A 24,816-nucleotide genomic window follows, 5' to 3' on the forward strand; every position below is an offset into this window, starting at 1 on the left:
TCATTGCGGCTGCTTTCCATCAGAAAGGGTCAGTGTTCAGAAAGAGTAACTTCGATATCTGATAAGAACCTGCCACACCATGAAGCCACTACTTGACACGTATGACTGCGCGGAACAGCACAGCATGGCCTCACGTACAAACAAGTATGAAGTCCTCCAGCGTTGCTGAAGGCTGCCGAGTCCCAGTTTGTGTGTTTCTAAATGGGAAAGCCCACGGGAAGGTTCAGCACACCCTCAGTGAATGGAAGTACTTAAGGCACAGTTAGATCTGGTATTGTAAAATGATGTTCCTTTCTCATGATGCAAAACTAAACGCTTAACACTCATCCAATCTTCCCCGATACAACGATTTCCTATAAAAGAATTGATACAACAATATGCTCAGATTTCTGATAGCGTGATAGCAGTTTTGCACAAATGAAACAAAAAACTGTGGAAACTGGGCATCCAGAGCTATCCACAGTGAGATACAATACAACGACAAGGACGTATCAAGCCACTTCATTTTTAATGAGGAGATTTAGTCTAAAACACTGAACTTCGTAACATGCATGTGCAAATCAAGGTCCACTGATGTTGAAGAGGCTGGAAACGGTATGAAATGAGGCGGACTCCAAACCAGCTCTGTTTAAGGTATGTTAAGCTCAAAAGCCATGGCAACTTTCAGCAAACAAAATAGAGACATTCCTGCTATACCTTTGCTTCTGAAACATCAACCAGTGTCGCATCCAAACCATTCCTGAGTGCTAGGTTCTGATACAAGACAAAACAAGATCACTTGTTTTGTTATAATCCTCTATGCAAGTGGGGGAAAAAGATGTGAGACACCATAACATCCCTGGAGCACGAACTCATGAAAGCAAATCCTATTAAGCACCATATTAAAATAACCTTCACAGAAGAGGATGTATGTCATCAGCTAGAATGTACTTTTGCGCAGAGCAATGCAACCACGTCTGTCAAATGCATATTTCATAAGAGTGAAGATGCTTAAGGTCAAATGGAAAACTGCTGTGCTGCAAATATTTTTCTTGAGCACTAAATGCATTAATTTTCTAAAACAATCAGTACGCTGGGTACTTAAGAAAAGGTATGTTTATGATCTCTTATTAGCAAAACTGCTCTTAATGGCTTTTTGTACTACCATATTCACTGTTCATCAAAACACCAACATACAAGAGAGAATGCAGATCTGAGGGAAGGCTTGCAGCACAAAACCCTCCAAACACAGCATCTAAAGGGACCAGAAGAATCAGTTTATCGATTCCTGCAACAATATGTTTCGTTGGTACTAGTTTCCACCCAACGCAAGCCTGGAGCACCCATTCCTGCGTTAGGTGCACGTAACAACCTTTTTCATCCAGTATCATGACTTTAATGCCGCGAATTCCAGGAAAGGAGGCGGTAACACAGCTTGTTTGGGCATTCAGTGATTTCATTAACTCCTCCCTAAAACAGTCCTCAGGGCAGAGGATACAAACCTGCCAGAAACAGGAGCATGGGTAGAACCTCACGCATGAAGGAAGGAGCACCAAATTCTTAATTTCTTTCCACTCGAGTCAAGGAACTTGTTTCTTCTCCTCCCAGCACCTTTACACAGATTTTAATGTACTGCCTCCAAGCACAGAAGGGGTGCCCGCTTACCCAGACACCTGCACGTTTCCGCAGCCTTGTATCACCAGTGCTGCACCGGCGCACGCTGTGGCACCCAGTTCTTCTGTACGGCGCAGCTTATAAAGCACTAAGTGAAATCCTACTCCTCCATTACACAGGGTAACCAAAAGGAGAATTAATCCCAGTTAAAGGTGAGTGACATTTATGCATTATTAAGGAAAACAGAAAGGCAGCTTTCCCGTATCAACTGTGCTTTGGATATGCAAATACGCTTCTAAGGATTTGAATCAGCGCTAATAGAGTTTGTTGATACTAGTGAATTCTGCAGAGTCTTGAACTTTTGCTAAAGGACCTTTTCTTCCCCTTTTTAAAAATGCAAGGCACTATAAATACGGTAAAACAAGCAGAGCATATGAGACAAAGGAAAGTGCAAATACGGACAAAGCTCAGCAAAATGACACAAACCTAATGGGATAAAACGAAAAAAGAAGAACTTAAGCTAGATCTTACTGCGGTAAGTGTCGAAAGTCTTCTGAATACTGCTCATATTTGTAGTTCACAACATGCCACTGGGAACTGTAGTATTTACAAGCCTAAAGAGAAAAAACAAACGATAGAATTACTACAACTCTGTAGACTCAAGAAGGCTAGTGAACTAAGAAAGATCTGAGGGAGTCCTTTGTGCTAGAGAACATATTCTTCTCTTTTATAGCTGGGTGCACAGTTCTTAAAGGAAAGTCAGAGTCGTATGTTTCCACATTTTGAAGCACAATTTCCCTTTTAAATCAAAAGCACTGAATCATACAAGATGGAGGAGAGGGCTGATAGCAGTTTAACATGCTTTACTGATTCTCATCTACTCTGTAGGAAGCATCATTAAATTATATCACTACTGCCTCAAAAGACACTACCTAGTTTAGGCCTGACTTTCTCCATGGACATTAATTATACATTTTTTTTGTTTGCATCCTATTTCATTACCTAAGCCTTCCATTGTAAATACATTTGCCCTACTTCTTTTGTTCCCCCTTGTTGCAGCACAAGCCCTCTACTTCTTGTTCTGCCCTTAAGGATTGATCTTTAACCTCTTAACCACATTCAGGAATATATTAATAGGACTATCATTTCTCACCAGAGTCTCATTTTCCCTTCCACACTGAATTCCCTTCCACACTCAGCCATCTCATCATCTCCTTGTAGTTTTTATTTTCTAAAAAACTTCTTGCTGGTTTTGCGTTCATCTTTTGAAATTGTTCTTAATATATCAATCTCCCTTAAATAAGGGAACCAGACCCGAACACAGACTGTACCGAAAGGCTTTGCTATGCTGTCAAATAGACCAGAAGAACTGTGCGATTTCCTCAAACCGCAGAACTTTTATCCGTGCAATTAAACACAACGTGACACTTTTAAAGGCAACAAGATGCATGAAATATGTACCGTTATTGATAAGGTACACGTCTACAACAAGAAAAAATGACACAATGTCAGGATTTCCAGTGATTCTTGCTACAGAGTGTAAAATGCAAACTGATACTTGTACAGTATGCTGAAGAACTTACCCCAGTCTGGTATTATTTTCTCCCCACACTCCACCTGAACATTTGCACCAGCCCATGCGAGATGGACAGGCAGAAAGAGAGGGATCAAGCCTGAAACCTAACACTGGAAGCTGCTGCCCACGACCATAGGGAAAAGGAGGCACGTCAGGAAGGAAAATGGTGGAGATCTACAGTAGAGAAAAAAGCAGCAGCATTGATAGGAATCTGAGGTGGGAACAGGAAAGACAGTCTCACAGAAAGGCACGGGAAGGATGAGACTCCGGGAGACAAAGAGAGTGGAATAAAGGATAGATCAAAGATATTTAAATACCAAAAGCTACGCGGAGAAAGTGGAAGAAAAGGCAACAAAGGGACAGGATAAATTAGTACTCCGACAACTGGGAGTATTCCCTCCCCTGCCAGCCTCTTCTGAAGCTCCCATGGGAGTCATTGCTTGCACAGCGGTCTCTGCCTCGGCGGGACAGAGGGGGGATTAGCAGGCTGCTGGAGCAAGAACCGAGATGGGATGAAAACTTAAAAGGTGGTGCTTTCTAAATTATTCAGCACTGGCTTAACAAATCTCCTTTTTAAATCTTGTGTAAAACATGCAGAGTATGTAGACACAAATTAATTTAGGAAGTCATCTCGGGTGTGGTCAGAGTCTTCTGTGACAGCTTTATTTGTCTTAGAGTATGGAAAAGGCGGCAAGGAAGCGGATGCACATTTATAGGCAGTTCTTTCCCACCCTGACACTGAACTGAGCAGTTCAGCACAAGCAAAGGCAGTCTGCAGTAAACACATTCCATGTGGATCTAGCGTCTACTTTCTGGTCTGACATAAACCCTCGTCATCTTACAGGATGCAGAATGAAGTGTGACCATCAGATACTATAAAATAACCACATATTCTCCGAGAACGAACACAACGCTATAGCATCATAACTGACCAACTCTGCACCTTGCAGGGTCAGGTCCAAAGCCTACCCCTGACAACCATGTTCCTACACCGCTCCAACGTCGTTTGCACTTTGCCTTTGAATAGAGAAAAAACAAAACAACCACCACCAAAACCCAACCTTTCTGTTTTGTGAATCTTCATAAAACGACTTGGTCACTCTTGTATTTGTAACCAACCTTTCTGTTTTGTGAATCTTTGTAAAACGACTTGGTCACTCTTGTATTTGTATGATATAAGTTTTAGTTAAAACTATTTGATAGTCACCTGGGCTATAAGAATACTCTTACAAGAGCAGCGTAGACTCTGTTCTACATGGGCCATGAAAAGCTCATTCATCGACCGTTGTGAGGATGAGCACAGACCCTGCAATTCACACTTCACTCGCTTTTTACTTGGCAAACGTAAACCAACTGAACCTTCTACAGAAAGGACCACTTTTTCCCTGTGGTACTTTCATTACTAAGTATTCTACTTAACAGATGCAATTAAAGCCCACAGAGAATTCTCAACGCGAGCTTTTATTGCAAACGTTATAGGCTGATGTGTTCAAAAAACCAGTTGTGAATAACATATAAAGCAGGCCACAGTATTTTAGCTTATAACTATAAAGGTTTATTGTGCTCATCCAAGAAAAAGCTAATCAAAATAAAAATCAAAGGGGACAAGCAGCACATTCAAGTATCATTCAGTAAACTCACAAAAGGCAAGCCAATTCAGTGCAACAGCTAACGCTGTTCTTGAACTAGCCTGTTGCGGCTATCCATTGTGAAGTAGATCTTGCTTAAAAAACAACAAAAAAAAAGTTACAGCATTTTATCTTCAGAAAATCCCAACTAAAAATCAAATACTTCTGCTGACTGTACTGAGCTTTAATGATTTTTTTTTTTTTTAGTTGGAAATTATTATTGGAAATTGAATTTTAGCAATGAGGAAATATACCCCTGAACCTGACTGGAGGAGCAAGAAAAACCTTTCTAGTGGCAGAGATTTCATCAAGATGCCAGAACTGGATCCCGCTGTTCCTGGCAAAGAGCGGAGGCACCAGTGCAAGGGCTGTTGAGCTCAAGTGGACTGCGGGGGAGGAAAAATATAGACGGAGAAATGGAAGCTTTGGGACGTGGGAGGGTTGGCACACGTTTGCATGAACTTTCCTACTGTATTGTTGATGAGGCAGGCTGCACAGCCCATTCCCAAGGGCCCTATCAAATTCCGGTCATTTCTTTTCTTTTTTCTTGTTGCCCAGCTGGCCTAATTTTTCCTTTGAGAGACAGACAATCCTGCAAGCTTTTTCCACCTGTAACTTCTTAGCTCTGGTTCTGGCGATGACAGCATGACGGCTACCACAGTGAAAGAGGCACTTAAAGATTTACCCTGCAAGGCAAATGAACCTTTTGGAGAAAAAAAACAATAAAGAGAATGGGAGGTGAGAGAAACACAAATGAAGCAAACACCTTGAGACATTTGAAAGCAACTCCCCTGCTTATATTCTAAGATAGCACTAGATACGTGGTCTTCGGAAATACAGATGCACATACGATAGAAGTCATTCGTGAAACAACTGGGCTTCTTGCAAAGAAACTGCATGCACAGAGCAATCCTGCCACCTCACTCACCCTTGAAGAGCGGCTGTTTCTGAGGTGGAAAGCAGGAGATGTCGAACAGGGAAGGGCAAGCCCATGCAAGAGCTTGGAAACAGAAAGCAAAGACCCTCCAGAGCTGGATGCGGCCACTGTGCTAAAGGGGAAGCTGCAGAGACGGCTCTGTGCTCTGCCTTGTGACCGGGGCCATGTGTGGCACTGCTCATTAAAGCCTTCCCAACGGCTTCTCCCTCCTGTGACCTCTGCTGCAACAACCAAAGGCAGCGTGCGGGTATTTGGGAAGGTGGAAAGCGGTGTGATCACCCTGGCTTGAAATTCAGCCCTCCACCCCAGGCCTACCCCCGCTCCCTTACGCCCGTGACAAGCACGGCAGCATCACAACTAGCTGCTAGCAACCTGGACCTTCATTTTGGGGGTCTCGAAGCCGTTTCCAAATTAACACAGTTCACACATATAGTGGAGTCCAGTGACACAGCAGTGTAACGAACCAAAACATTAAAACATATTAGTATTTTAAAGTATTAAGCATTTTTAAAAAGTATTTACCTCTTGTGCTACCAAAAGACCCACTGTCCTTTAATAACCTATGTCATTGTCCCGATGCTACAGTTCTTTAAAGTATTGAAAGTACTTAGATTTTGAGGTTGGGGAAATCTACGCTGTGATGAGCAATAATAAAACTTTATTGTGACATTTATCAACAGGATTTCCCATTTTACTTTGACTTTGAAATATGTAAGAGCAATGCAGCTTAGCCTGTAAATAAAAAAGCCTCAGAAATCAACTGTATGGACACACAACCACTTTCAGTAGTTATACAGAAGGCTGTGGCTCTTTTAACTTTATGATTAATAAAATTCACTTTTAATAATCGCTTACAGGTCCTGCAGACACAACCTGCAAAATCTCAAATAAAAAATCCCCCAGATGAATGGCGAGGGCTCTAAAAACTTACTACAAGTGACAACTCCAACTGTTGTATCTAGAAAATCCACTTAGGAAAGTGAGTAGAAAAATCTAACAGGAAAGTTAAGAGGCATCCACATGAATACTGTACTATAGCAGACAAAATGCACTACATCATCCATCAAATGAAATTTCAATATTCTTACACTGTTATTTCACGTTGACGTAGTGCTTTTCAGCCAGCATGGTCCCTACTGCTGTAAGGATGAAGTGCGAGGACTACAATTACACCCACAAAGGAAAAGGAGCCAACACTGGGATGCAAGAAAGCTCAGTCTCAACAGCTCTCCTCAGCAAGCTCGTTTGTTCATTGTCCTCATCTTTAAGAGTCATTTCCATAAGTTAAAACACCACAATTTGACATCAAATATAGAGTCACTAAAGAGGTTTAAGTAATGCTGCACGTGCAGAGTGCCGTTAGGACGCTCCGTTCTGGGTTTACCTCAGACTCCCTTAATCGACGCGCTGGCAGATTCCAGACGTCGCATGCAGGACACCGTCAGGTCACACATGCCATTAACAACCGGCCTCTGTTCCCAGGCTTTTTCCAACAGGTCGCTAAGATGACAACAGCCTAGATGCCTGTGATTTGAAAGAAGCAATCGGCTCTACAATGATTTTTAAAGCTACAAGCGTGCTCAAACGCAGCTCAAGAGTGCCAGCAGATTCCTGAAGGAGACAGGCTTGACTTGAACCTATGCAAGTTGGCCCTTTGATAATACTAACAAGCCCCAAATCAGCCCATCTGCATGACAGCAGGCAATCTACCTCCGCGACCAGCAAGAAACGCACAGCAGAACGATGGCAACAATGGGATTTTAAGAACGCAGCATGAACTCCGCCACCTTTGCTAGAATACGGATGAGACCACCAGAGACGGCACTTGCGAGCTGATCCAAGGCCCAGCAAGTCACCGAAGGAGCCCTTCCTCTAGCAGCCACCGCCGCTGGATCAGACTCCCGAAGCAAAAAGGATGGGTCAGGAGGTACTCGGTCTACCTGGGAGGGAGGGATGAGACAGCTTCTCAAAGGCCCCTCTGGGCTTGTTTTCCACAATTACACTGCGTAACCTAGGGAAGCTTCTGCAGCAAGCTGCTCCGTCCTCCTTCTGCCCCTGCACAGCTCCCGGCACACCCCTCCTCATCCACGGGGCCAGCCCCTCTGCAAACATGCTTCCCAAAATCATATCCAAGGTAGCACCTACCATTTTTGGAGGGATTATCTGGCTGAAACTCATTTAAGAAAGGACAGTTGACAGCTCATATTTATTTAGTTTCTGGATTTTTTTCTATCATATATATCTAAAATTTCATTCATATAGACACACACACAAATAGTATGTGTGTGTGTATGCATGCACGCACTCTTTCTGAAAATACTGACTTGATGCAAAGCAATACGGGATTAAATATGTTGCAATTAGATAGCTTAAGTTCCTCAAACTAAATACAACCTTGAATTCCAAAATGCACTATCCCCTTATATTTCCAAATGAAGTGTGGGAAAAATCCCAAGGATTGCCATGCGATCTGCATATTCAGGAATACAGAGTTGGGAAAGGTGATATTAGGAATGTTTTCACTGTCTAAAAGGAAGAATTTTATTTTGTTTCTTGTGGAGTGAATGTTTCTGTTTGCCAAAATTCTGGACCACAAGGACAATGCTGACTGGCATAAATACACGCAGCAGGCTCTGTGAGGAGCGAGAAAATTCAGAATTTGGGAGGAAACAGCATGGTACAGTACAGAATTCAAGGAAGTCAGGAATACTTAGAAAAAATAAACACTGAAGACAATTTTGTTCTGGCTTTAAAAGTTTCTGGAAACTTCTCTTTTCTTGGAACCTAATTTAGTTACTCAAGCTCCTCCTGCCTAAGAAAAGTTAAGGTGGAAAAATCCACAAGGAAAATATACTAAGGCGACTACAGGTATAGGAATGACCGATTCACAAAGTATTATCTTTAGAATATACCTAATAATTAGTTACAAATTAATAAAGGGACTCAGATATTAATCAATTATAAAATGTAAAATATTTATTCTCTTTGCATCCTACAGAAAATATTTAGTTACCAAAGCACTATTTATTTATTCAAGTCACCTTAATTTAATTTTTTTTAATTTTCATTTTAGAGTTTCAGCAGAAAGGGGAAGGTTAGACATCTTATTTAAAGTAAATTCTTCTGCCTCGCGCATTACCATAACACCTGAACATCACCAACAGCGAAAGTTTTTGGTTGCTGAGGCATCTAAAAGCAGTATTAAGAGAACTGAATTAGACAACTAGAGGCACAAACCTTCCACTACAGGTGGACGGCATCAAATGCTATCCATACCGAAAGCTTTCCTCAGCAACATCAACCTCATCTTTCCTCATCTGGCTTGTCAGCTCTTTTGCATCCATAAACTGATATTGCACAGGCAATCAAGCCATCCTGGCGTGCCGGTAAGTACTGTTCACGAGCACTTGAACAAAGGGAACCTGATCAAATCCCCAAGCTGTCATATGTATGGATTTTGGTAAGGGCTGGGGAAAAACGACTGATCTTTGAAGGACTCTAGCAATGAAAGAGCTAGAGGTGGAAGTAAAGCCTTCCTACTGTCACCAGTAGGAAACAAACACCCAGGAAGAGACAGACAGGGTTTTAAGGCATTATCACAGACTTCTGACAACTCTTTTAAATGACCTAGCGGTACCTTACAGTCAAGACCATCTGAACACCACCAAATGCCCAGAAGGATGAGACAGAAGATCATGGACCTGAGCTCTTGAAATAGTTCCAGTACTACGTCCTCACAGTGCACCATATGAAGAAAGTTAGTTTCACCTTCAACAGCAGACCCTTCAGTTGTAGTTAACCGACTTGCTCCATGTCTTCATGTTGCAACTTGCTAAACTATTGAGACAGTGTAATATACACTAATGATCAGAGATAGCCGTTACCACTTATGGGGAACACCAAAATGGCTTCAGCGAGATGGAGCTGTACATTGCCTTTGTACGGCTTCCCCAACGGTCCGATCAGGAATCAGGCATTTGATCCTGGGTTGTAACAAGTCCAGTTGACCAACAGATAGTCCAGTATGTACGTGATGGATGCCTTCACTGTTCATGATTTCATGGTATATTTGAAGAAAGAGAAGACTCCTTCACGGAGTAAAGTGTTGGCTTTTCCACAGCTCCAAAAAAGAAGTGAAGGTCACAAACTCCACTCCTGCACTTCTATCCAGAAGTGCTGAACACCAGCCTGGAACACAACAGACTGCTGCTGGGTCAGTACAGATTGGTGCAATTGCTGCAGTGGACTACAGCCACAGATATTCACAGCATCCCATGCTCAGTTTGACTTAATTTTGGACTAGAAACCGTCCTCTTCCTGTAGCTTAATCTATTTTATATATAGCTTTTGGCTTTGTCACAAAGTGGAACATATGCAATACTACTTTAAAAGAGGGTCTTATCCTGCTACTATTCCATGCACAGGCTTAGTTCTGTAGTACTGGTTTTTTCCACTGCTTTGCTCCTCTCTCCCCCCTCCCCTTGGCTCACTGGTATTGCAGAGAAAGCTAATAGATGTGCTCAATATGTATTTTACCAGGTTGTCATTAGCATCCCCTTGGAGTACTCAGCTGTAATGATTCCCAGACACTGTGTACTATGTTCCATTTTAGACCCACCACTTTCTCTGTAAAGCCACGAGCACAGTGCTGGCCTTGCAACTCGTGGAACCTTAAAATAAAAAGCAGACCCCAAAGTGCTGAAAGGGCAGCGAGGCTTCTGGGAAGGTAGATAATTCCACACGCTATGTTCTCTTTTAACCCTACTGTCAGACCAAGAAAGATGGCAAAGTTCAGGCAATTTGAGCTGGCAGTAAGTTGTTATTGCTCTTTCTAGACCTGCCGGAGAGAAATACGGCCAGCCTGTAAAATGTCATGTTGCGTACAATTCAACAGCTACACTTCTACCTAATCTTGGATTTTATTTTTTCTACGCCCTGTGTTTGTCTGCAACTGACTTTTCCTCCACAAATTATCTTGCAGTTATGGTGCGTATGAAATAGCCCATACTCATTCAAACCAGGAAGCCAGGTGTGAAATACCCCAATCTGTGGAAAAAAAAAGGCAGAGAACACACACATTACGGGCTAATTATAAGTGCTTGGAATTAAATCCCTTATAGAAGCTGTCTGAAAACTTGGGTTTCATAAATCTGTCTTGTTAATGCAAATGATGAGCTATACTTTACATCTCTAGTGAAAGATGGGGAAGGTTCAGGGAGCCATCTAAAGTAAACTCCTTTGAGCAGCGCAGCCAGCACCTCCAACGTCCTTCAAAGTGAAAAACCCAGTGACGACCTGAAATATCCCTGAGGTAGGAGGAAGAGCAATCTTCTCCTACAATCTGAGATCAGGTAGAGAAACAATACAACTATAGTCTTTTTTAAAGGTAGAGCAATTAATCACTCCTGGTGGGGCTCTAACTGCCATGGAAGAACTTAGCTCGACTTTCTGACTATGAAGGCAGAACAGACTCTAAATACTGACAAGAAATATAAACCCATACACATGCTTCACAGTGCAACTACTCCTATATAGCTATAACATACACTTCCAAACAAGATACATACCTTGTAATATCTCTAACAGTCTAAACCAGTGTCAAATAGTTATCTTTTTTGGAAAGATATCAATATTTTCACAGTGCAAAGCGCATTCAGATCACCAATGATTAGCACTCATGTAAAAATACCAACATCGATATCAGTGGCCTAGTAGTGACAGGGAATGCAGCTGGAAGACAGTAGAATGAGAGGCTGATTCAGTGCATTTGCAATTTTTCTAGATACAGACACCTCAGAACAGGCACCTGCAGATATGCCGTTAACCCTCCCCCTCCTTCTGGCCTCCAAAATTCAAACCTGATTCAAATCACCTAAGCAATATTAAAAGAAAAAAGATGTTAATTATAATCATAGCAAGCCTCCCCCAAACCCTTGGTTTTATTGAAAATTGAAGGATACACACACTAGATATTTACCTCTTTAACAAATAAATTTTCTGCTTTCTGTTCTGCGTCTTCAGGTACAGAAGGATACAGCGTCCTGATTTCCAGAGAAATTGTGTCTGTCTGACAATAAACAACAACAAAAAAAAGGCAAATTAGAGTGACAGAAGAGCAGTTTTGTCTCATGAAGAGGTTAAGAACCTTATTATTATGGCTTGCATTCTTCAATTTGTCACGCAGCCAATACACATGCACACCAACAACTACAACCCAGCTCCTGCCCACACACGCTATTCAATACTATCAGCTAAAGCATTAATTACAGGCAAGAGCAGTGTTTGAATAGATTTCTGGGAACACAGTTGTTCCAAGCAAACTTGCTTCAGCCTCTGAGGTTTCTGATTAAAAAAAAAAGTCATCGAGTTTTCCTGACATCCTCTCCCAGAAACACGCGCCAAATCCAACAGCGTTCCTTGCTTCCTCCTCTTCCCTTCTGCACCTCACGCTTTTCAGCAAGGAATGCGGAAACAGAACTCAAAGCTTCGACCCTCTTGGAAGGAGAAGAGAGGAGCAGACAGCCCTACAGATAAGTTACAAAAGGACTGCCATAGGACAGCTCGATGGTCGGAAAGCAAGTGGAACCAGGCAACAGCTTCTCAGTGGGGCATTTCCATCCGCGGGTGCAGACAGCAGAGCAGGATTGACGTGGGGCTCCCGACGCTTCCTGCAACCTCCTTTCAGACTCAACGGACGCTGCACAAATTAAGCCATTTTTTTGAAAGCGGCTCCTGACTGACCTGGCTTGTCAGGCCCCACAGCAGGAAACCACACAGAGAAGTGGATCTCCAGAAGGTCTCCACAAGGAGCCAAGCTTCCCTTAGCTCCCACCAGGCCAAGGAGAGGCCAAGGCCACCAGCAGTGCTCCTCCGCGTGACCCGGGGCCTCCACGCCGAGGCCAGGCAAGGCGGCCACTTTGCAAAAGTCACACGAGAGGAAGCTTTGGGGTATTTTGAATTAATCCACAGATCTGGCCCGCTCATTTTCTCTGCCATAAGAGCGGAAAACAAACAAAACCAAACCCCAGCAGACCAGATTATGCTCTCAGTTGCAATGCAGTACCACTCAAGGCAACGAAAGACTGAAGCCAAGACGAATCTGATCTCCCAAGCTCATTTTCTCTTCCATGACAGAAAGGCACGTGCTTTCTGGAGGAAGGCCCATGGCATATGACTGGTTTAGTATGAAGAACCACTACTTACTAATACCATGAAGCAGCCTGCAGCATCTACTGTGCCCCTGGACGATCTCCTCCCAACCCCCAGTCTCAGACTAAAAAGCCATTTTTTTTTCCTCTACAAATTGAAGCACCCAGACTCTAAGTGACAATTGCCTGGATATTATTAACTGCATTTTTCCATACAGCTTACACAGACCACACCGATTCCCCCCCATCACTTTCCATATGAGTAATTATGAAAGAAAGGCATGTATCACTCAGGCAGATGCAAATGTCATGGGATTCCCCAAACTTTTTCTGTTTCATCGGGATAGCTCAGGATACAATGTGATTAAAACACTTTGCCTCCCACAAATAACGATGGCACCTTGTAGATACCACAAAGTGAAAAAAAACCCTGTTGTGAAAAACTAAGCGCCGTTTCCTAAATGCGGGTTCCTGGACTCTACCCAGCTGTATTACCAAAGCCTGCGTGCAGCGGAGACTCACACGATCATTTAGTCTATGAGTAAAAGAGACAGCAGACGGAGAAGAATGAATTTTCAGGCCACGTTTAGTAATAGCGAAGATGTCTGAATCCTTGGTTGCTTAGGGACTTCCCAGCAGTACCCACAGCCTCTGGAACGTGCTTCGTTACTTTTGCTTCACGCATACGTGACATTTTAAGTCCCTTTTTTTAAGCGGTCCCGAGAAGACTCAATCCTTGAGCACAGCTGAAAACCCACGGGTGCCCCTGAAGTCCATCATGTGGAATGGCAGCCACAAAGCACGCACACCGTCCTTCCATGATATCACCACTGCTGAAGATCAGCTGCTGTTCCCAGACTAAGGCAGAGTGGGAGGCCACAAGAGAAGAGAGGTGCGATGCACTTCGTACCTCGCACTGACCCTGTCGGGACGGTGACTAAACTGCAGAGAGACTAACCACCTCTTCTGCCTGCCCATTACAAAACTTATCTGCCCCATGTATTACACAGAAGATAGTTTCCAGGATATTTTTTTTTTTTTTTTTTTTTTTTTTAGTTAAGACATAAAGTCAGTCAAATTTTTTACCTAATACAACGCTCCTTGTCAACTGATACCAACACACTGACCAAGACAGCTAACATTTGTCTTAATGGGGTTATTGTGCCTCCCCTTCCCTCACCCAGCTTGTTAAAAAGACCATAGCTGAACAAGACATGTAACTCAAGCTCACTGTTTCGCCTCTGGTACGCTCCCCCACTTTCCTTCTCAACAAGACTGCACTTGAAAGAAAGAAACACAGCCGTGCAAAACAAATCGGGTAACATTGGGCTTGTTGCATTTGCAGACTTTGCCAAAGAATATCACAGGTTTATTTACACAGAATTGGGACATGAAAAATCTTGCATACTGTTATATTTAAACTTGTTTTACAAACTATAAAGCACTTCCCTTCTGAGAATTAGTTATGTTCAACCACTTAGCTGCAAAAGCCTTGCCACAAAAACACTTCCTGTTCATAGTCGATTACTTCCAAAGTTAAATGCTCTTAAAGGCTGAGCGGGCATAGCGTGTATTCACCAAAACCTTTTTACTTCAGAAAACAACTAAATGGCAACAGACTAAGTGCTTCTGAAAGGGTCATCAAAAAAAAAAAAAAGGATTTTATTTACAGAATTCAGCATTTACAAATGTGTTTTGAATGCAGCCTCATTTTCTAACGTTTAGGCAATCATAGCAATTGTCTGTTCCAATCAGACGCCAACTATCTTCTCATCTGTGCCTGCAAACTGAGACAATCCAATAACGCAGGTATCAGCCTAAAACATGAAATTCCATAATTCTTCTGCATTATTTTTTTAGTCTAGCTTATATAAACATCCCATACCCAACAATGATTTTTGGGATTCAGCCAGGCGGTCTCATCTGCATAAACTGTTGGCCCCAGGTGTTGGATTAGTTATAAGGTGCAATTTAATTAAGCGCCCTCTCTTGCTACATCCACTTTCTACAGTGAAAGCCACAAGTTAATATTGCTCCTCATCAACGACTGATTAGGAATAATGTTTTCAGACAGTGTCTACTTCCCACTGACACGGTGAGTTTAGTATTTGAAAATGGAGTTCAAACTCCATTAGCCATCTCAAACATTTTCACTCTGAATCTGTTCTAATAGCTTTTAGTCTGAAAGCATGTTACCAGTGGTTAAATCTTTAGACGGATGCATCAAAAATGATTATATTTACTTCCTGAAAAGGCAGCCCTTCTAAGAGAGCTAACCGCACACGGGCACAAATGTTCCTGTATGTTAATGGTTGGATTCAATCTCTCTAAAAAAAAGCTGCTCAGCCCCATTTTCATCCAAGTAAACAGATTTACTTAACATTACCAAAAACTGCAATGAGTTAGTCCATCAAATTAAAAAGCAGGATAAGATGCAACTTTGCTGTACAAATACCACCGTGCAAGTGCTGTCGCTATACGGGGCTCCCGACAGGCTGCTGTCTGCTGTCCCAGCACAGAGCTCACCGAGGAGGTACGTGCGCGGGGGCAAAGCGAAAGGAAAGCAAGCGCAGAGCACATTTAAAGGACAGATTCTGCCCCCTCACTCACCGAATCACGTTCGGTGTCAGAGGCTATGCTTTGCCCACACAGTGTTTGCTTTGCTGACTGCATTAGCTCTCTCTGTTTAAATAGCTGGAGCGCGTCCCTCTAAGTCTAGGTACCTCTCGCTTCCCTGCTCCTCCCAGCCGATGCGAACTTGCACGTCAAGGATACCCATATCCCATCAGTCATGAGAATAACGGACTCAGCTTCTGCTCCTCTAAGGATGAGCAGATACTGCCTATCACATGGGAAAGTGGGAGATAAGACAAGTGCTATTGAAAATAACCCCTGATCTCACCACTGTAACTCTTCTGATCTTAGAAATAACAGCCAGGTTTACAGGGTTATTTCCTAGGAGGCTCTAAGTCCGCGCTTAGGGCTGTCCCTACGGCACACGTGCTCTGTTTCATGTGAAGAGGCAGTGTCGTTGCCTGCTCTTGCCCTCTCCCCTTAAAGATGCATCTGGTTCTGTTGCGAACTTCTGTATCCAAACGAACAACTTTGGTCCCTGCACAACACCTAGATAGCAGAGGTTTCACGATCTGAAAAACGGGGAGATTTTGGCTCTTCCTTGTTCAGAGGTAAAAAAAAAGAACCCTGGAAGCAGTCACACCTGCAGCGATGGCGAGTATCAGCACTGCACGACTCAGCCCCTCTTCTAAGGCTTCTGTGATACTTGGAGGGCACCTGGGTGGGCTTTCAAAAGCCCAGAAGAGCCAGGAGCACTTGTCAGACTGAACTTCAATAGGGTTTGCATTACACAGGTGAGCTTTGCTGTCTTACGCCTGTCCTAAATTTAGGCAATGAATTATTATTTCTGTTGCAGGTTCAAATCAGACATTCAGCCATATTTATACAATTAGTTTAAGAAAGTCCGAGTTCGACTTTTCAGAGATTTAAAAAGTAGTACGTGGGGAGAGAAGGAGGAACAAATTTCCAGGACCCAGAGAGCTTAACATGCTTTTATACCATACCAAATTGAAGTACCTACTACATACTTTCAGCTACCTTTTTATGACAATTAACTTATTTTTATCAACATATTGTTAACTTATATTTAGTTACTAAACCTCCACACAAGCAAAGGTATTAGCAAAGGGGTGCTGAGCCTGTTGCCACTAAGGGAGGGCACCAATGATTCTACGCAAGACTTGAGATCCTGGAGAGATTTGAAAAGAGACTGCTGGGGGTTCAGTGGATTTCCTAAGGATGGTGACATGAAGAAAGGATGAGAAAATACTTATGAAAGGATACAGCAGGCATTTTGCTTGGATACATGAAAGCGCTTAGGAGCACAAGTACAAATGTATGACAACAAATCCATGCAGGACTAAGATGTGCAAGGCTAAAGGTGAGAGGGAGACCAATCTGAAGGAAGTTGTCACACTTCTTTCACGGCTTCCTTCCCGGTAAACACGTAGGGAGAAAAGTGAGAAACAGGAATGCCAGACAGCAGCGGTTCCAGTTGTCAAGGGAGAGCGTGGCCAGGTCTGGGGAACAGAAGGTGAATGGAGCACGGTAACCCAATGGTGAGGATGCAAACCTACCAGCATCACCACCAAGCACGCATTTTTATGAGCGCAACAGGAAGCCCATCAACTCCCACTTACTACCACCAAGAAGCACGGTGCAAGCTCGTACTCATGTGACAGGGAGCTCCTGTGAAGCTCTGCAGATCCCTCCTCCACGCAGTTGCTGTATTGCTGCAGAAATTTCCACTGGCCGTTATTTCACAGCACAGCAACAGAAGGGTAATTTGTTCACGGGATCCAGGAGCAGGTGAAAGATGAAGCTGAGCTGACATGCTTTTTCTCAAAGGGAAATTGGACTTTGGGCAGGCAGGAGGAAAGTTAGCAAGCAAGGCATTGCTAAGAAAACAAGTGGAACTGATGTGAATCAATGATTTTTATTTTTATTTTTAAAGGATTATTGAGCACAGTTACAAAAGTGTGAAGCATCTTTTCCCCGGCTGGAGTAAGACCAGAGAATGCATCTTTGTAATGCATACACCTTGTATTCTGCTGTTGAAACGCGGGGAAATGGAGGAATACAGTCTATCAGGTTCAGATTGATACCAAGAATTCTTTGCTGTTCCACAGACTTCTCGTAAGATGTTGGAAATGACCAACAAGTGTCTTGTGAGAATAACTGCACTCTCTTTGAATGCAGTTCAAGAGAAAGCAATTCTGAGACGAAACAAAAGACCAGACAGTGCAGCAGCTATGATGATAATTGACCCATATCTGATGCATGCGGTGAACACTACAGATCCAGAAATGGGAAATCATTATTAAAAGCAGAATTTTCTCTTATGCTCACCACCTCAGCTAATTCTTTTGGTGAGGTTTCACTCTGAAGCGGCTTTTGCCCCTAAGATGTGCTAAGACACAGGCCCAAACTGGGGCTGCGTCAACACCGAGCCACAAAGTCTGAAGCAGCTGTAATCATTAGGAGGTTAAACAGCAACGTCCACCATTTCCTGGGGCATTATCACATTAAATAACGCTCAGAGCCAGCCTGAGCACCTCCTAATCCAGTCAGATGTGGATCTCTTTCTACTCAGATGGCTGACCCAGACTTCTGTGCACAGGTGATATTTCAGCAGGAAGGAGCAGGGCTATAAATAGACGCTCTGCAGCTGAAAAGCCTATCTGCTAGGAAAGCTCCGCAGTCCTGTCTGGTGGCATAGGCTCTTGTTACTGCAGCTGACTTCAACAGAAGATAACAAAGAAAAGAGGCAGGTTTATTGCGAGGATATGGACCCCACCTACCACCGCCTCTGCTCTTCTGGGAGTACAGGCCACCGCTAGTATGCAAGTACCTCTCTCATCCGTCTTAATCTTTTTTTCGTCTTCTTTTTTTATTTAAATAGATTATGCAGAATAGTTGCAAAGCGTAACACAGAAGAAACAAAATAGAAGTAGCGACTAAAAGCCAGGCGGCAACTGCTCAAAATGAAATGAAAATAAGGATATGAAAATATGGCTTGACAGGCAGAGGTCTTCAGCAGTAGGACATGATTCTTCTTTCGCTGAGAGGGTTTGCTCCACTGACTTGAACTCAGTTACTCTAAATCAAGGGGCCTTGTGACAGCACACAGTATGTCTAGTCAGCTTTACAATGCTAAATTTCAATTTCATAAATTCACAAATGTGCAAAACGAGTAAAGGAATTAACGGTGATGAGGAAATCTATTCTGTTTAGTTTTCTCTCAATCCCACGAGCGCAGTAACTCAGTTCATGCCACCAAGGAAATAGAGCCATTTAGTAAAACAAAGCAGTCGATTAGATTAAGCCGGTCCCACAGGACAGCAGCAGTGCCATGAGCTGATGGGAAGGGCCCTCACACAGCAGTTACAACTGGTAACAAATTGAAATGTATTTCCATTAGAGAATGCCTATTCATCAAAATCTAAACCTTTCACAGAGATCGGTTGATTTTGAAGAAGTTGCTCTAAGATGCAGGCAATCTGGCAGCTTACTTGCCTGGCGGCACGCTTCCCCAGCCGCCCGACAGGCAGCCCCTGCCCTCCCGAGTTGCCCCATCCCTGCCGCGGTGAGGGCTGCCCTGGACTTCCAGGTTCCCAATTTCTTTGCAGCTTGCCAGGACAGGCAACGGGGAACCCGGGATGAGGTCAGGCAGCTCCACGGCTGCGGGCTGTGGTATCCACTGCCTGTCAGCATCCCACCAGGGGAGCCTGCCCCAGCACCGGGGACTCTGCGCACCCCATCACTCAGGATGCCAGATCCCAAACCCCACTGAAGAAGAACTTAAGACAACCCCCAAACCAAACAAAAATCAAGTCCGTTTGGATTTATCTTTCTCGTGCAATCTAATGTCAGCAACGGCACAGCCACCGTCTAAAAAGTCTGACTTGGAGCAGAAGGCCAGGATTCATGGGCTGTCTGATTCTAGTGGCCAAATACATTAACCAGAATAGGATCAGAAAGACTGGATGTAAGTTACGAAGTGTCATTAAATTAAGATTATAACAGCAGGGAGAGATTCTAGCACTGGCCAAACTACCACTGTGCTGAGCAAACAGACAAGTATACGTTATGGAATAACATGTTTTCCGAGTTCCTGAAATGTATTTGGGAACAACCAGGGCTTCGAGCTTTATCTAATCCTGAACAGTAAATTCACACAGACACAAACATCAGAGGAAAAAACAGAGTGAATTTGGTGGGAGGCAAGTAAGGCATTGCGCATAAATTAAGAAAATCTTACGAGAGCCCTCGGGCAACTTCTGGCTCTCCCTCTAGCAATGAAGATTAAATAAATAAATGAACAGACAAACCTAAGAATAACACATATTTGCCTTGTACTTACTGAAAAGTCATCGTCAGGGAATAATATCAGATCCTTAAACTGGTTATCCCCAATATTTTTTTCAATCTCTGTGATAACAGCTTCATAATCCAAAGGCTCCAAGAGTTTGGGTTTTTCCTGCTGTGGAAATAAAGAAAAGATCAGGTAATCTCTCTACACTCAGATTTGCCCTCCTCCCCCTTCATAAACTGAGATCTGCTGCATTTTTCCTTTTTTACACCAAAGTATGAATAAATCCTTCCCCCCCCCCATTCTTCCCAGCTTGTTGCAGCTGAGCTCATGCGAGAACAGTGGAAGTGAAGAAGTTGGGCCAGTTGTAACAGTCGCTCTCCATCTGATAACGCAAAAGCAATCTGTCAGCTCGTTACAGAGACCAAACCCACCACATTAACTTACCTGTCATTCTGATCTTTAAGGTCCCTTCCAACCCAAACCATTCTATGATTCTCGGGAACACTCTCTCTTTCTCCGTAAAAACACGTAGGCCAATAGACAGAGGGACACAATTTGAACTGAACATAGATATGACTTGGAGCTAGTATGTTTTAGAGTAAGTAACCTACTAATTTCTTCACTGTCCTACACAGTCCCACCTCTTGAACTGCTGGTAGCTTGTGAGTGCCACCACATTGTTTTACTTGGTAATAATCCAAGGTTATTCTCCTGGAATAAACTATCTGGCACCCATCCCCACGGTTTCTCTTGTCAGAAACGGGATTAGTATCATCGTAATAGTACTATTATTGCCCGAAACAGCAGTAAAGTAAGAAACCACCACAGGAACAGCTAAATGAAAGTAAAGTCACGCTGTCTCAAAATACACCCAAAAATAGAAAAAGAGAAGCCCATCTGACATGCTAGAATACATTAAAGAAATGAAGAGTCACGTATTGGAGTGACAACATTTGCTTAATTCAAGGACTTAAGCATCAGAAGGAGTAAATGAGAAAGGGCAAGAGGACTGCTAGAAGGGATGGAAAAGCAGGTCATGAGAGAGAAAAAGGACACTAGTGGAAAGCAAATGCAGAAACACTTCTGCAGAACACTTTTCAGTCTGATGCAATGGTGGACATTAACTAAGTTGTATTTTACCCACTGTTCTTTCACTTTGCTACCCAGAATAGTATAAAGTTTCCCTCCCTCTCTCTTCCCTACACCAAAACCATGGTGTATTGGAAAAGAAAGCTTTCACATCTCCATAGAACAAATTTCTCCAATGGACAATCTCGTGATTCTCCATCATATTTGATTACGTAGATATCGTTCACATATGGTCCATTATACATATAACGGTCCAAGTATACAAGTCTCTTCCCCTTTCGACTTCGTTCTAGAGAGTTCCTGCTTTTTCAGTAATTAGTCATCTCACAATTTCTCCCCAGCCCTTGTGAACACTGTTTCCCTTCTATATTAAGTTCACGACTCCCCTTGGTGTCAAATGCATATATGAGAAGTTTAATTAAGTATCAGTAAGACAGCCACACAAAATAGATTAAAACACTGGGATACACATGTTCCTAGAAAGTTATTCAATTGCTGAACAGCTTACGACAGAATCACAGAGTAACTCAGGACCTCCGCAGATCATCTACTCCAACCTCCTGCTCAGCAGGGCAAGTTGGATCAGGCTGCTTGGGAACTTGTCCAGATGAGTCTTGAAAACCTCCAAGGATGGAGGTGCAATTTAAAAAGTTGGAGCCGTTCCTTCAACAGTTCAGTCTATTAACTCTCTTCTCAGTCTATTAACTTAGTCCCATTTGCCAGCTTAAGAGTTAATAAACTTCTAAAAATCATTAGTATCTAGCATTCACAGGCCAAAAGCACTATCTACTGATACTGAGACATTAAAGACTTGTAAAAGATAGACAAGATCAACACATAACAGTAACAAATACAGCTTTTTTGAAAGCTCTTTCCCAAGGAAACTGGTTCATGAACGTTGCTGTGGAATACGAGGGAGAGGGAGGAAAGAGAAGCAATACTTGACCTACCTAAATATGGTGTATCTGTAACTACCAACTCCCAGGAAACCACTAAAAGATCTGTCTGTATGAATAAAACAAAAAGGGATTCTGACACACAGACACTGTGCTAGATTCCTTCCTAGATGAATCTGGAGACATACATGGACAGTTGTCCGCCTTGCCTTAGAGTTATGAAAGGGAAATTGAATTAGAAATAAAACTTGGGATTGTTTAACAGAAAAAAGAAACTTATCTAGAGGAAGGCTGCTGTAAAACACAAAAGGCCCAAATGGGAAGAAACAGCTTTAAAGTTTAATTTCGATTCTGTGACAGGACCACATACCAGTGTGTGATGTTCAGGCAAGACGAGGCACCCTACCAGGACACATGAGACTTTATATTAACCCAGCCATGTTCCCTTAGACTGTCCCAAGCCGGTACTTGGCCCTGGCCAGTACCAGCTGACACATTAACGTCCAGTCCTGCTCAAGAAACGCTCGGGTTGAGTAGCAGCCGTATTCTTTAGTGAGGTTTCAGTCTGCCGTTTACTGACAGCAGTTCCCCGCAGGAAGGCGATGGGCTCATCCAACCATCTCACCATGCACAGCTCGCTCTCGTTTCCTTTCAAGTTCTGTTGAGTCACCGCAGTATCCTTTAGCCACGAGTTTGACTCTCCTTCATTAAACCTACCATTGTATCTATTTATTAAATATTCCCATACAGACATAAGCTTCAAGGAGTTCAAACACGAAAACACCAGTGCACACTGTGTGTACCATCTCTGCTATACCACTCATTTTGGGAACGATGCCCAGGTCTGAACAACGTTCGCTCAGACCAAGTTTAGCAGAAAGCAAACTTGTAGTAGCGTAACTGTTACCTTCAGTAGGAAACCTTATAGCAACCACTTAAAAGTCAAAGTGAAAAAAGTACATGCACTGACATTTATGAGGTACAAGTGTTTCATGTAGGCTTTTTTCCTGTGTAGCGGTTTCACTAAAACATGTACGTTTTCTGCAGAAAGTTTGTGACATTGACTACACTGAGAACTCTCCCTTCCTAGAGCAGATGCTGTTAGGCTAATGGTTTTGCAACAACCTCAACTTTTAATAAGTCAGACATGCCGGTGAAACTATAAATGTCCATTCTTCAAAACCAGAGCTGTGTCAATACAGTATTAATCTAGGTCAGATGCTCCTTGGAAACGTCATGAATGTTAGCTTTCAAAATCTCTTAAAAAACCATAAAGTAAGCAAATGACATAAGTAGCCACCTTCCTACTGAAGTCAGAGACTAAGAAAGAGCTGGGGAATCCCACAGATCTTGGGACTTCTCTTGAAATATGGGGGAATCCCATATAAACGCACGGCATCTGCACACGGCCAACGTAAACTACAAAAAAACTACCCTTTTTGCTGGGGCTGGCAGGATGAAGAGGTATTCCTTCTTCCCCCTGGAAATCCCTGCGAGGTTGGGGTGGGCATAGCTACATCTCCTTCAAAATTAACGTCACACAGATGTTCACCTGCAGGTGGAAGCAGGGTAAGCTATGTCACATCGGCCTCTCTTTTCTTTTCAGAAACCGGCAGCGCTCAGAAAGCCACTCCTGAAAGCTGTCTGAAACACTCCAGGGGAAAACTTCTCCTTGACAGCTGCAAGGTCATTTACGTGAGACAAGAATGCAACTCGAGAAAACCCCAAGGCAGAGGAACACGGTGAGCGTATGAGCATCACTGTTCCCACAGCACTAATTCTCTTGCTCCGAGTGCTGCAAAGCGCATGATCTGATGGAAATATTTTGACAGATGTTAACAGAGAAGTCTTACGAGAAAGTTCACGCATCCGAAATGCAACTAAAGGTAAGTAGATGTGACATTATCAAAATTACTGCAAAAGTCTTCAGTGAAGCACTTCAATATTTATGGTGGTGCTTTTCTATTGATGCAATGACAAATGCCATTCTCCCTTCTATGGCCTTCCAGCAAAATCCTGTATAAAATGCAATACCGTATTATGCCAAGTCCCATCAATCAGAGACGCAAGTAATAGCCCATCCTCGTCAATACACCGACTGCAGAGATAATCTAGTCCATTCCCTGCCAACATCAAGCACGACAGCATAATAAACACGATGCCTCTCGTTATCAATTCTGCATGTTCTTACAAACCTTAAGACTGCGCAATGTGGACACCGACTCCATCCTTTGTAGAGCCAGTACTTTGGATGTGGCAAAGCTTAGCACTGCGATGCTTAGTATTGCATTTGCGATGGGAAGCGGCAGCTGGTTGAGTTAGCAGTTTATCTCCAGAAGGTGTGGAAGGGCTGCTCAGTTTTCTCGTCACAGGCAGACAGAAGCAGCGATGTTGGGATTAGCGAATTTCTCCCTGCGAGCGCTAGCAGAGATTTGTAAATGAGTAGGGCTGATTTAAAGCTAATTTAATAACCATAGCGCTGCCTCTTCTCAATTTAACTTGTCTGTTCTTTCTGGAAACAGACCAACCTAGCAATCTGTGCCAAGATCGAATTATGCTGGCTTGGATTTTTATAATGCTTTTTATATTCTCTATCTCAAGTGAGTAATGAATTACATTTAGTTGTACTGAAACGGTTATGAATACACCCAGTAAAAAGGCACTCTCCGACTCCTCACCTGCTACAACAATCACAGCAGTACCATTTATTTCACACCCTGACAGTGTTGTGGAGCGTACTTCTGTACGTTGTTGAGCCAACTTTTCCGAACTCTTTCTGAATAGTGAAGAGATCTTTAATGAGCGCCGGAGCCAACACTGCAGAGGGATAATCACTACTTAATTTCACACGGGTGAAACAGCCCAGATTCCACCAGTGACGTACAGCTTGATCGCCATCATCTTCTGGTCTAGCTACAAAAGCATTATTTTTCCCAGTAATAATGACCAAATATATCCACATAAATGATTTTACAGAAACAGATATGGTACCTGGCTTGCCTCCAGCGGCACAGACATTGCGCACTGATGCTAGTACCCATCTTCTCTTCATAATTATAG

General features: G+C 43.0%; 1 protein-coding gene across 2 annotated transcripts in view; it reads right to left on the reverse strand.

Moving 5' to 3' along the window:
- Positions 1 to 24,816, reverse strand: part of DOCK10 (dedicator of cytokinesis 10) — a 144,718-nt gene that overhangs the window by 89,412 nt on the left and 30,490 nt on the right. For both annotated transcript variants that reach the window (XM_009286673.1, XM_009286674.1), the window contains exons 2-4: positions 19,820 to 19,939; positions 11,712 to 11,801; positions 2,125 to 2,207 (exon numbers count right to left, since the gene is read on the reverse strand). In XM_009286673.1, coding sequence (XP_009284948.1) covers positions 2,125 to 2,207; positions 11,712 to 11,801; positions 19,820 to 19,939 — 293 coding nt within the window. The remainder of the gene's footprint in view (positions 1 to 2,124; positions 2,208 to 11,711; positions 11,802 to 19,819; positions 19,940 to 24,816) is intronic.

The sequence above is a fragment of the Aptenodytes forsteri genome, unplaced genomic scaffold (assembly GCF_000699145.1).
Source record: "Aptenodytes forsteri isolate BGI_AS27 unplaced genomic scaffold, ASM69914v1 Scaffold184, whole genome shotgun sequence".
NCBI lineage: Eukaryota > Metazoa > Chordata > Aves > Sphenisciformes > Spheniscidae > Aptenodytes > Aptenodytes forsteri.